This window comes from Neoarius graeffei, chromosome 11, assembly GCF_027579695.1.
Source record: "Neoarius graeffei isolate fNeoGra1 chromosome 11, fNeoGra1.pri, whole genome shotgun sequence".
Lineage (NCBI taxonomy): Eukaryota > Metazoa > Chordata > Actinopteri > Siluriformes > Ariidae > Neoarius > Neoarius graeffei.
The window spans coordinates 74,111,323-74,125,367 of record NC_083579.1 but is presented as its reverse complement, the minus strand read 5'-3'; the positions used below and the strand labels follow the sequence as shown (position 1 = coordinate 74,125,367).

Below are 14,045 nucleotides of genomic sequence, written 5' to 3'. Positions count from 1 at the left end.
ATTCATACTTGTAACAAGTTGGGGCTCATTAAAAAGATCCCCAATTATTTTGGCTCATCTATTCTATTCGAATCTAATAATCTATTGTAAAATGTATTAATAGGCTGCAACATCACTCCCTGTTACAGATGGGAATTTAAATAAATGCAATAAAAACCAAATTTTTAGATTGTAGGTATTGTATTTGAAACTGTACGGATGTGCCAGAAGCCAAACCATGCATGCAGGGCATTCTCAGTCAAAAGAGATTAATGATCCAAAAGTGGAGTCTGGTCCATTAACACAAGAACATAAGTTATTGCCAAGTTTGTGTTCAGCAAACAAGCAAGTTATTAAAACCAATAAGTACACTCAAAAGAAGTGGATATAGAACCCGCTCAATGGGATTAGATCCTTACACGCGAACAAAGAAGGATTTTTCAGATGAAAGAAAAATTTACTAGCTAAATGACATGAGTAGAATAAAATTTGATCCTGCTGTAGCTGTAACTAAATACAAAGACAATAGTTATGCATACTATTAATTCACTTAATGTGAAGATAATTAACAGATGATCAGATATTAAGGGTTTTTCCCAAAATATTGTGGATATTTTTAGTCTTTTGTATTATTTGTATATGTACATGCACAACCCCACCAGCTCTGCTGATCAATTTAAACACAATAAGGTTATTCATTCATTATGAGTTGGAAAATTATCACTCCGTTGAGTTCCTTGACATCTCAGGCTACCTGGTGCTGCAGACATCGGTCTACACGGACACACAGATGAAAACCAGGAAGAGCATACAACTTTTTATACGTGGCTGGGTTAAAGGTTGAGAAACTGCAAGAAGGTTGTTAAGCTGGGGGGTTGTGAACGAGGATCTCCAGTCACTTTTGAGTCTTTTGACGACTTCTTCTGGGTTTAGTGGCGGTTGGCAAGCCCACTTAAAGGTGCATTACTGCCACCTTCTGGATTGGAGTGTGGAATGGAAGATTGGCAGGAAAAGAAAGATAAAAAAAAACGAAATTCTCTCTATTACACCTGTTTCTTTTAAAAATGTTATTAGTTGGTCATATACATGTCCCAAATGCCTTACCCAAGATATTTTCAAGTGTGCACCTTGTATTATTGCACTCCAGTAACATACCTCAAACTTGACTACATTTCTGGACTACAATTCTGGACTACATTACCTCAAACTTGACTACATTTCTGGAACTACAGTTCTGGACTACATTACCTCAAACTTGACTACATTTCTGGACTAAATTTCTGGAACTACAATTCTGGACTACATTATCTCAAACTTGACTACATTTCTGGATCACTGTGAATATTCTGGGAACTGTATGCCCACTGCCCTGTCTATATGTTGTGTTAATTTGCTTATCTGTTGATGTCTGTTACCCCTTTTCCACCAAATCAGTTCCAGGGCTGGTTCAGGGCTAGTGCTGTTGCTGGTTCACAACTCGTTCAACTTGCAAACCAGCTGAGAACCAGTTTGCTTTTCCATAGCTCGGGGCGCTAAGGGGAGCCACGTCATTACGTCGCTGTATACGTCAGTTACGTCGCTGTATACGTCAGTTACGTCGCTGCGTTTGCATAAACCTTGGCACGAACATCGAAGCAACAACAACACGGAGAAGAAGAAGCAGCAACAACAACAATAATGGATGACTTCGCGTTTGTACAGCTGCTGCTTCTCGTCGCTTAAAAATGGCGACCTTTCGCGGTCTTGCTATTGTTGTTGGTCTTAACAACTCCGCCCCCCTGCTGACGTAAGCGGTTCTTTCCTCTGGCCCAGCAAAGAGCTGGTGCTAGCCTGGAACCGTTTTTTCTGGCCCCAGAGCCAGTTCTTTGTCAGTGGAAACCGAAAACCCAGTTCCAAACTAAGCACTGACCCCGAACCAGCCCTGGAACTGCTTTGGTGGAAAAGGGGCATGTGTGCACATTGTTTAGTTGATAGGGAATGCACCACTTTAAGAACACGCACACAGATGCGCATGTGCCTGAAGTGAGCCAATCAGAATCGCCATTACAAATCGGGAAGAAAAAACAAAATGGCGACCCAAAGAGAGGTGAGGAAGCCGGTTAATAGGTCTTGTTTTTTGTAATGTACTTGCTCGAAAATCATTTTTGTGCTTAAAAAAGCCGACCATAGGTGTGCCCAAACAAGCCTAACTCCCTAAAATATTTCTGCCCGAGCGTCTTGGTCAGGAAAATTGGGCAATGCCTGGTGTTGAGGCTACACTTGAACACTGGGGACTAGAGACTGAGTGACTTGACTACAAAATTGCACTTGACCACAGTTTCATATAAAACTAGTTAAAAACAGTTTTATTAGTCCACTAGCTTGTTGGACAGTTGACAGTTTCTGTCATGTGAGGTCAGTAGATGCATGTAAGTGCAGGAAGAGTTTTATTGAAAACACTAGCAAACCGATCTAAAACGATGACAAAGGCAAAATCGAAAAACAGGCAGTGGTCAAGTGAGGCACGGATAGGATATCAGAGGGAGTACAATACTCCCAGCCCAAAAACACAAACAGGGTCAAAACCAGAAACGTGATACAAAATACAAGGCTTGATAACATCAGACTCAGGGTACAGCACGTATACCTCGCAAAGTTGGTGTGATACTGAGAGCCCTTATAGTAGAGGACCTGGGTTAGATATGTATGCACATAATTTAGGAGAGGATAACTCCCCTGTTCTAGGCCAGTTTGAACCCAAGGAACAACTTGGGGTGTGTACCAAAATTGCTATCCAGGGTGAACAGGCCGAAAATTACCAATCCAAGATGGCTGCCAGTAGCCAGATTGAAAATATAAATTTTTGAACCACTCACCACATAAGTATGTGTAATACATCATTTTATAGGTTTTTGGGTATGGGGAATCCATTAGTGGCATTTCCATGATTGAAGGAAAAGGGAACAAGCTAAAGGCACGGTAAAAAACAAACAAACAAAAAAAATTGGCCAAAATTGCAGTTTTCACAGAAAACATGAGAAAAATAGAATAACCCTACCTCAAACATGAAATCATGGAATTGGGAGACATATATGCACATACAACTTTTAACATCACATCATTACTGTTTGTGTCACATAAACCAGGGTCAGGAACATGAAGAGTAACACAATAGTAATACCAGCAGCCATCTTGGATTGGTCATTTTCAGGTTGTTCACCCCGGACAGAGATTTTGGCACACGTTCTAAGTTGTTCCTTGGGGTCAAATTAGCCTATAACAGTTGTTATCCTCTCCTAAATTATGTGCATACTAAGCCAGGTCCTAGACTATTATATGCATGTGCTGTGATTGCCCCTTAATCAGGAACAGGTGCATGGAAATTAGTCCTAATGGTGCTGTGTGTGTGTTGTAGTCTGTGGCTGAGCACTATTATTATTCTATTCAGGTTGATTTTTATTACCTTGCAAATATTTTGGTCATACACGCAACAGGAGCTCTGCTTTTAGGCATTGCATAAATATCTGTGTTAAGTTTCTCTTGACTGCTTGATCCATGAGTCATGAGTTGTTTCTCTGCTGGGAAACTGTTGGCCTGAAAGCTGATCTTGGTGGTTGGTAGCAACTATCATGAATTATTCTATCCATATTCACTGGATATGAGCAATCGCACTCTCTGATTGATTACTCTACTACTAGGCTATCAGCTCATATACCGTGAGTAGAGAAAAACAAAATGGTGGAGCGTGTTGCTGGAGCAACCGAGGACGAAATAAAAACTACTTAACACCCCCCCAAAAAAAGCAACAAAATATGGAATGAAAGTATTTGATGGTAAGAACATATTTTTTAAAAATAATTTTTCTAGAATTATTATAGCATTTTTCATAAATTGTGACTGTCATTTTGACTATTTACTTTCTAAGCAGAAACAATTTTGTCGGCTGTTTTATGTAAAGTTTTTATTTATCGAATTTGTATAAAAATAAAAATGCTCTGTTTCTCAAATTCCAGTGAATGTGGATAGAATAAAACCGTTATTCCACTCAGTCTCCTCGTACGTGGCTTATAGCTTATGTATGACTTGATTTTGTGGAATAACTGTTAATTATGTTGGTTGTTGGGGGGGTATTTATTTATTTTATTTTATTTAAACGTAGGTCTGCTTTTGCTTTAATATGTAGCCGAAAGTCAGTACACCTGACCACCATCATATGTGAAAATCTCATTGTAAAGTTTGTCCCCTTTGCTGTTATGAAACCCTCCACACTTTTGGGAAGGCTTTCCACTAGATTTTGGAGCGAAATTGTGGGAATTTCTGCCCATTCAGCCACAAGACAATATGCATGAAGTCCTACTGCACAGTTGCCATTCAAATCCATCCCAAAGGTGTTCAGTGGGGTTGAGGTCAGAGCTCTGTGCAGACCACTTGAAATGTTCAACACCAGCCTTGGCAAACCATGGACCTCGCTAAGGCACAGGGGGTATAGTCCTGCTGTAACAGGTTTAGGACGTTTACTTCCAGTGAAGATCTTAATTCTACAGCATACAAAGACATTCTAGACAACTGTGTGCTTTCAGTTTTGTGGCATATTTGAGGAAGGTCTACATATAGGTGGAATGGTTGTGTTCACATACTTTTGACCCTGTCGTGTGGATGGATCCCACACGGGAACTTTGGGACATAGATTATGCTGTCATTACAATAGGGAGACAACTGGCTAACAAAGGGTAGAACAGAATTTGAGGATACATGGGTAATAAAATTTCCCTTTGCTATTTCAGGACTAGCAAGGACCCACAAACGTTGTTGGTTCCTAATGCAGAACTGAGTGACCAGGACCCACATGATCAATCATTGCTCTCTGTCTTTACAGTTGATCATTCATCTGAAGAAGGAGATCCAGTTCTTAAAAGCGCAGATAGCTTTGATGACTACAGAGCAAAGCAGTGATGAGCTGACTCAAGAAGAGATCCAGAGGTACTGACTGACTTAATTATATCCCTCACCCAGTAAGGCAGCCTTCTGTCTAACGACATTAATAAATCTCAAATTGTAAACATCTCAAAAGAAATGCATTATTCTGGTCTTTTCTTTCTACATAAACAGGACTTGTTCTCCACAGTCCTGTATGTTTTTCCAAGTAGAAAGGCTGCTATACTGATGTGCCATTATTTTTAATTCCGTTAACGCTTACTATCTTCCAGTAACCCGTACTGGCATGTGGGTTGAAATTAAAATTAGCATCCGTGACATGCCGCAAGTCAGATTCAGCAGTTCAGCAGGTTCATGTGGCCAGTGGCCGCTGTGTGTGTATATTCTGAGCCGGAGGAAATGTGTGTAATGGTCAGAGCAGCAACGTGCTTGGATCCAGTCATCTCAGGTCAGCAGGGAACATTGATCTGCTCGAGACTGTTTATCACTAAGAGCTAATGGAGATAAAACAGTTCCAGGATATGTGATGTGCTTGTTTTTTCGTAGGCAGTCAGCATTCAATCATAATAATGAGACTGTGTTTATATAGTGCATTTTTCCTAATTTTGTTGTTGCAGTTTTACAGTTAAATTCATTTTTTCATCCAGTTGTCGTCCATTTGCAAAAAAAGGCATAAAAAGGTTTTCTCAAATATTTGTAAATTTGTTCCAAATAAAACATTAAAACAGGCAGCACGGTGGTGTAGTGGTTAGCATTGCAGCAAGAGGGTTCTGGGTTTAAGCCCAGTGGCCGACGGGGGCCTTTCTGTGTGGAGTTTGCATGTTCTCCCCGTGTCTGCGTGAGTTTCCTCCGGGTGCTCCGGTTTCCCCCACAGTCCAAAGACATGCAGGTTAGGTTAACTGGTGACTCTAAATTGACCGTAGGTGTGAATGATTGTTTGTCTCTGTGTCAGCCCTGTGATAGGGGCGTAACTCCGACTTGTCCAGGGCGTACCTTGCCTCTCGCCCATAGTCAGCTGGGATAGGCTCCAGCTTGCCTGCTACCCTGCACAGGATAAGCGGTTACAGATAATGGATAAAACAGTACAGTTTTAAGTACAATATTACAACGTTGGAAGCCACGGTCTAATGGTTACAGAAGCAGCTTTGGGACCAAAAGGTTGCTGGTTCAAGTCCCTGGACCAGCAGGAATGGCTGAAGTGCCCTTGAGCAAGTCACCTAACCCCCAACAACTCCTCAGGCTGCTCTGAGTACGTTGTACATTGCTCTGGATAAGAGCGTCTGCTAAATGCCTGTAATGTAATTACTTTTACACAAGTACCCAGACCCTTTTGCTATGATATAGCTATGAAAATGAGTTCAGGTGAATGCCATATTCACATCTGGGGCAATTTAGAAGCACCAGTCCACCTACTGGCATGCTTTTTGGGATGTAGGAGGAAACCCACACGGACATAGGGATAACATGCAAAACTCCAGGCAAACGGTAACCAAAGCTCAAGATTGATCCAGGGACCCTGGAACTGTGAGGTGGAAATGCTAGCTGTTCCACCACTCTGCCACTGTGCCAAGTGTTATTTTCTACTATTTTAAAATAAAGTTAATTCTATTTAAAATATAAGCAAGTCATTTTCGAGGATACTTCAAAAAGTTCTTGGCCTCACCCAGAAAAAAGGGGCGTAACTCCAATTTTGAGGCAAAACTGGATGCTATAAAGCCTTACATCACTGTCTCAGAAAAAAAAGAACTCAAATAAAAGAAGCAATCAAATAAAAAAGGAGAGGAAAGAAAACTTTGAGCTGGTGTGCTGTTTCTCCAGGAGAATGTGCCCATCCACACATCACAGCACAGGTGGCAGGGGCAGAAACAACCAAATGTGGCTTTGAACTGTTGCCCCATTACACCTTACTCACCCAGCCTGGCGCCATCTGTTTCCCAAACTGAAATCCCACTCACGTGGGTCACCATTTTCACAGTAAAGAAGTCATCCGTGCTGTTGAAGAGGCTCTGGAGGCTGCTTCTTCTGCAAAGTGATAGAAACTTGAACATCGGTGGATCAAGTGCATTGAAGTTGAAGGAGACTATGTTGAAAAAATAATGCAAGAACAATCTTTCCCCTGTGATGTTTTCTGGGTGAGACCGAGAACTTTTTGAAGTACCCTCGTAAGCAACAGCAACCATGACCAAGATTTGGTCATCACTGATGAGTGAGTGAGTGAATGCGTAAAGTACGTACCTGAGGTCATAAGATTTGTCAGTCGTTGAAAACTTGTCTGTATTCGTTCTAGCGTAGATGGTTCAGCTCCTTGATATTGGAGCCAACAACCACTAAAAATGTAAAACAAATGTCCAATTTACTTTTATTTGTGGTAGCTTTTTGCACATGTGCCAGATTCATGCTGCTGTGCTGGTATTGGAAAATGACCATAAAAACAACACAAAGATGGGCTGTTTTAAAAAAAAAATCCTTCATAATAAAAATGAAACCAACACAATGGGCTTTTGTAAATTCTTGCCAAATCAAGGCAATATTTACAACTAAGTATCTCTTATTTCAAGTAAGCTTAAAGCAAGACTTACTGGAAACATGCTTTTTGTCTGTGTTCCACAAACTCCATATCTGTCCACTCTCCCGCTCTTAGGACATTTATCATTGCGTCCTGCATGATCCCAGTCCCGTTCCACAGCCCCAGCTGATGGTACATATGAGCGAAAAAGTGACAAACTACCAGGTCATGACCTCAAAGATGAACATAAAACTGTAGCAAATTAACTTGAAGTCAGGAGAAGAAAATGAGACCGTCAATGACGGCGTAGCTCACTCCGGCCCCGTCTAGTCCAGAAGGAACAATCTAAAGTGGGCCACCTTGTGCAATAAGTGTTGCAAGCTATCTATCTATCTATCTATCTATCTATCTATCTATCTATCTATCTATCTATCTATCTATCTATCTATCTATCTATCTATCTATCTATCTATCTATCTATCTATCTATCTATCTAAGCTATCTAAGCTATATACACCCTAGGAATACCAGCCTATTTGCCAGAAAAAATCCAAAACGGTGGGGAATTGACCAAGAAGAAGTGATTTTTTTTAACTGCTGTTGAACATTAAGGCTTAATTAGTCCATAACTTCATTAATAATTGTAATTAAGCAAATCTGGGCAGAAGATATATGCACCCTAGGTACCCCTACCTTCCTGCCAGAAAGGATCAAAATCAGTGAAGAATTGAGGGAGAAAAAGCAATTTGTGTGGAAACTGCTTGTTAGAGCTTAATTACTCCATATCTTCATTATTTATTGCAATTATGTAAATTTGGGTAGAGCTATATGCACCCCAGGCAGCCCTACCTTCGTGCCAAAAAGAATAAAAAATTGGTGAAGAATTGAGAGAGAAGTAACGATTTTTGTGCAATGTAGACGATTCCGAACGGATGACGGACAACACATGATGGCATAAGCTCATCACCTGTCGGCTGGATACCGTGAGTTGGCCTAGTGGTTAGCTTGTCCGCCTCTCGACCACGAGATCTACTCATGGTTGGGTCATACCAAAGACCATCATAAAAATGGTTCCTACTACCATCTGGCAAGGCACGCTGCAATAGAGACACAAATGAGGAAGTCAAACTCTCGCGGTTTCCAGAGGACCCGCCCCCCCCACTGTAACTTTAGCTGTACAGGCGAGAGGCTGAGGGCTATCGAAACTGAGATCAGCACCGCACCCATGTGCTTTAAAGAGTTGGTTAGGACTGGGACAGGAGACTGCCTGGGAAGACCAGATTCTGGCGTGAGAGGGACTTTTTGTCGGCCGGATGAGCTAATAATTAAAGCGAGCAATTAAAGGCAAATATTTTCCACAGGGTCATGTTAATGCACAGATCTGGACATCATCATTGAAGAACCCCAGTTCTTCCAAAAAGAGTTGATCCCATATACCTAGCTACAGTTGTGGTCAGAAGTTTACATACAGTGACATAAATGTCATCTTGGAGATGAATGTCATGGCAATATTTGGGTTTTCAGTAATTTCTTTAAACTGTTCTTTTTCTGTGGCAGAATGTACAGCGTACATCATTAATTAAAAAAACAGTAGAATTTGGTGCACAAGTTTTAATTTTCTTTGGGTTTTCTGAAATCAACACAGGGTCAAAATTATACATACCGGTTCAAAAATATACATACAGCACACCTAATATTTGGGTAAAATGTCTCTTTGCAAGATTCACCTTGACCAAATTATTTTTGTTCACCGTGAATAAACTTCTGGCAGAATTCTGGATGGATATTTCACGACTCTTCATGATAGAATTGGTAGAGTTGAATTAATTTTTTTTATTTTCATTTTTTTTTTTCTTGGCATGGACTTGACTTATAAGCACAGTCCATATATTTTCAAGAGGGACTAGAGGGACAGGGCTTGTTTTAAGCTTAATGTTAGCCTGCTTTGTCCTCCACAACCAGCTCTGATGCATGTTTGGGTTCATTGTCCTGTTGTAAGTCCCAAGTTGTGTTCAAGTTTCTGATGGTTTATGCTGAAGAATTCTGAGGTAGTCCTCCTTCATTAGTCCGTCCACTTTGTGCAACGAACCAGTTCCACTGGCAGAAAAACAGCTCCAGAGCATGATGATCCTACCACCACCACCAGCTGGTACAGTGTCCCTCTGTACATGGTGGTCATTGTGGCCAAACAACTCAATCTTTGTCTCATCTGACTATTCAGCTTTCCTCCAGAAGGCTTTTTCTTTGTCCGTGTGGTCAGCTTCAAACTTTACTTAAGCTTGAAGGTGTCAATTTTGGAGCTGGGGGTTATTTCTTGGATAGCAGCCTCTTAGTCCATGGTGATCTGAACTGTAGACAGTGATCCATCAGCTTCCAGTTCATGGCAGGGCTGTGCCATGGTGGTTCCCACGTTGTTCCTGACCATCCAAACCAATTTCCTTTCAGTTGAGGGTGACAGTTTGGGTTTTCTTGAAGCAAAGTGGCTTGGCAAAGTGACTACACGTCACCATAACTTGAATACAATTGTTTGAACTGATTTTGGAATTAGCAGTTGTTTAAAAATGGCTCCAAGAGACATTCTGGAGTTGTGTACATCTGCGATCCTCTTTCTCAGATCTGCACTGAGCTCCTTGGACTTTCCCATTTTACTGTGTGTTGGTCAATCCAATGAGTGCTGTAAACAAACCCTTTTTATGAAGGCATAGAGAAGCTACCAGCTGTAGTCAATCATAATCACTAATAGGAAGTTAAGAGTCCTTGTTCTTGGCAAGATAAAAGACATTTTGGAAGTTTCAGCACCTCTGAATTAATAATCTAAGTGAGTGCATGCAAATTTTTGACACTGTGTTTATAATTTTGACCCCGTGTTGATTCCAGAAAACCCAAAGAAAATTAAAACTTTTTTTCATTAATGATGTACGCTGTACATTCTGCCACAGAAGAACAGATCAAAGAAATTACTGAAAGCCCAAATATTGCCATGACATTCATCTCCAAGATGACATTCATGCATACAGTTTGGTCAGAAGTATGTAAACTTCTGACCAAACTGTATGTAGTCTCATGTCAAGTATTTTTATCTCAGCCTTAATCTAACTTCCATAACTTACTAGCAGCATATGTCAGATTTGGAGATGAGTGCACAGGCTGAAAATAATGAGACCAGAGACTGAATTTAGAGGTGCTTTGAATGGATTACACAAAGATAAGAAGAAATGATGAACTTACCCATCATTGCTTTGGACAAGTGTTTTAGCTTATGTCATCATTTTATAGCTTGTTTTGTTTTGACACTTCTTTTTGTGTCAGCATTTTACATCCGATTAGATTTCTACACACCCTGTATCCAGGATTGACTGTGAAAAACAGTTGCATGCTTAAGATGGCCAGGAACCCGCCCTCAAAAGTCTTGATTCTCCATTACATTCTTCCTACTCCTTGGACTGGTAGAAGTGCTGGCATGAGTTAGGGAACATGTGGGCTTCAGAAATGCTTGCCTCACCTCTTTCTAGCGCTCTGATGTCTTTACCTGTGGCTGTGCTTCGGTTTTAAGGTTTCCTCTCTCCTTGTTGATTGATGATGGCTCCCATTTTCCTCATCACACCACACATCACGCATTAACTTGTCCTTGTGACCATGCCTGTTGTCCCACGGAGCGTGCCAGTGGCAGACAGATTTGATGATGGTTGCGATGGATATTTTCTTTATGAGGTGGCGCTGTGTGGCGGCCAAGCGTACAGGGCTGCTGAAGCAGAAAAACGCTGGTCTGGACACAACATGCTTCTGCTGTACCTGTTATAGTCGTAGTGTTCACCATCCGTAGCTATAGGCACAGAAGTCAGCCATGATTCACCCCAACACCCCACGTGAAGATGGATTGGATTTGGATTCCAGCTGAATGAACTTGATGACTTCCAGGAGTCTGAAATCCAAGCATGGGCTTTTGTTTAAAGTTTTCATTTGTGTAAACTTTGCTCCTATTGACACGAGACATGCTGGAGTGGAAATCTGGAGAGAGCTCGTTCGTGTCTGTGTTTGGAGCAGTCTGGCCTCTCAGCCATCTTCAATTCCAGTGGCTCTGTCCAGGCCACAGGACTGCATTGTTTGGAGGGTCTTCATGCAGTAGTTTATCAACAGGTCATCTCTGTGGAAGCCGTGATCATGCTCAAGTAAACAGTTTTGCTTTTACACAAAGCAGAATTTAAACATGTTGTCGCACGGAGCTAAACATTCGTGTTGGCTGATTTAAACTTGTGTGTTAAAGAGTAGGAAGAGGGAGTTGACAGTCTTTGGTTTTGTGTATTTGTTTTAGAGCCCTTTTCGTGATGGGGGTTTTAGGGTTTGAGCTGATCCTTGATGGACGTAATGATAAATCAGTCAGCAAAACTGCTAATGTTTGTGTTTTGTGCATGGGGCAGAAATGTGTTTACCTTGTTGTACCTTGTTAGTTTTTATCCCCCGCTGGCCGAAAGGCCTGAAGGGGGATTATGTCATGGCGATTTCCGTCTGTCTGTCCCAGGAAGGGTGCTCACCTTCTGAAATCAACTCCTCTCACAAATTTTGGAGGAATTTCATGAAACTTGGCAGGACTCTTTATATGGCGCTAATATGGAAATTGTAATTTCATTAAATTGGGTCACATTTTACCAGAGTTGCAGCCCTTGATTAACAAAATTTATAATTTGACAGTTTCATGAGTGTGTTTTCCTTCTGAAATGAACTCCTCTCACAATTTTTGGAGAAATTTCACAAAACTTGACAAGAGGCTTTGTTATATGGCAGTTATATGCATATTGAAATTTCGATTAATTTGGGCAGATTTTACCAGAGTTATGCCCTTGATTATTAACAAACTTGTACTTTGGCAATTTCATCAAGGTGTGCTTGCTTTCTGAAATCAAATTCCCTCACAATTTTTATACCCCACTGGCCGAAAGGCCCGAAGGGGGATTATGTCGTGGTGATGTCTGTCTGTCCCCGGAAGGGTACTTACCTTCTGAAATCAACTCCTCTCACAATTTTTGGAGGAATTTCACAAAACTTGACAGGATTCTTTGTTATATGTCGCTAATACGCATATTGTAATTTCGTTCAATTCCAATCGCATTTTACCAGAGTTATGGCAGAGTTGCCAGCGGGGGATATTGTGCTCTCGGAACACTCTTGTTAAACCTTGGTGTGGACCAAATGTCCCCACTAGGATAGAAATATCTGAAATTTTTTAGAAAAGAGTTGAATAATTTTGTTAATGGAATATGTGTGTGCGTGCGTGTGTGTGTGTGTGTGTGTATGCGTGCACGCTTGTGCTGTAGACTTGAAGACCAGATTAAGGTGTTTCTTGATGACCCTGACCCTGAAGCATTTCTGGACCTAGGAACAGATCTGAGAAAAATCCAGCACAGCTTTTCTTCCTTTAAGGTATACCTTCTCCAAGTTTGTTTTGCTTTTTGTATCCTGCTGTTTGGTTATTGCTCATGCTTTCAGTTACTTAAATGAATGCGAGTGACTTGTTTGAGTCAGATTTTCCAAAACTATAAAAAATGACATTCAGTTAATAGAAGAATGCCAATTATTGGCAGCATTTTTCCTCAGTAGAAAAATGTCTGTGTCTCCGTAGAAGGTAAATATTTTTCACCAGACTGCACTTCAGCTTTGCGAAAACCAGGCCATTGTTTCTTGCTGTTTTTGGGGGGCTTTTTTTTTCATGGTAAATTGAAGCTGGATGTATGTATATTACTAGTGAAAAGTTTGGACACTCCAACTCATTCATATATATATTTTTTCTGTTTTGACAATTTTTTTTTACTCTTTTTCTACATTGTAGAACAATACTGAAGACATTTGAAATTATGAAATAACATATGGACCATATATGGAATTATGTGGGAAACGAAAAAGTGTTAAAAAAATTTCATATTTTAGATTCTTCAAAGTAGCCAGCGTTTACCTTGACGCTTGACACACTATTGGCATTAGTAGACTGCCTTTCAGATTTTTCAAGTGTAGGTCATAAAAATAATTTTCCCAGTTATTTGTGTTTAGTGGACCCAAAGCTACTGAATTTGAAATCACAGACTTCCAATTTTATTAGTTTTAAAAAAAAGAACAATTAATGAATTTAGATCCACGTGGCCCTAAATTCTCTGCTATTTTTTCCTGCTTCACCATGACTCAATTCAAGATACTACGTCATGCATGATGTGGTGGGCTTTCCCCGTTTGTGCAAGGCATTGTGGGATACAAATTTGAAACAGGAAAGAAAAATGGAGGACGCGAGTGTGCAAATGAAACATGAAAGACCAACTACAGTAACAGAAAGCGAGAAGAAAAGACGTTATGTTGCGAAGGAAAGGAAACGCAGGACCAAACTAATAAATATCGGCGTTCAGCGAGGACCTCGGTGTGATCAGCTGTTCGTTTAGCGACAGAATGTTGGAACTGTCAGTGCACGCTCAAGGTAAACCTGTAGATGGCAGTAATGCAACACTGTGGATTCCAGCTGCTGTAAAACCCAAAAGAAGAAGAAGAAGGTAAACCTGCGCAGGCGCGCACAGACTTCCTCTGTCTGCTTGACTGCACGAAGCAAGCGATTTCATGCACATTATTTGCTTTAATCCCCTCAAATTAAATAACTTCCCAACCTGTT

At 40.8% G+C, this 14,045-nt stretch overlaps 1 protein-coding gene across 1 annotated transcript in view; it reads left to right on the top strand.

The window, feature by feature from the left end:
• The window catches only part of kif6 (kinesin family member 6), a 289,502-nt gene that overhangs the window by 89,942 nt on the left and 185,515 nt on the right, over nt 1-14,045 (top strand). Inside the window, exons 10-11 of the mRNA XM_060932833.1 lie at nt 4,835-4,938; nt 12,712-12,817. Coding sequence (XP_060788816.1) covers nt 4,835-4,938; nt 12,712-12,817 — 210 coding nt within the window. The remainder of the gene's footprint in view (nt 1-4,834; nt 4,939-12,711; nt 12,818-14,045) is intronic.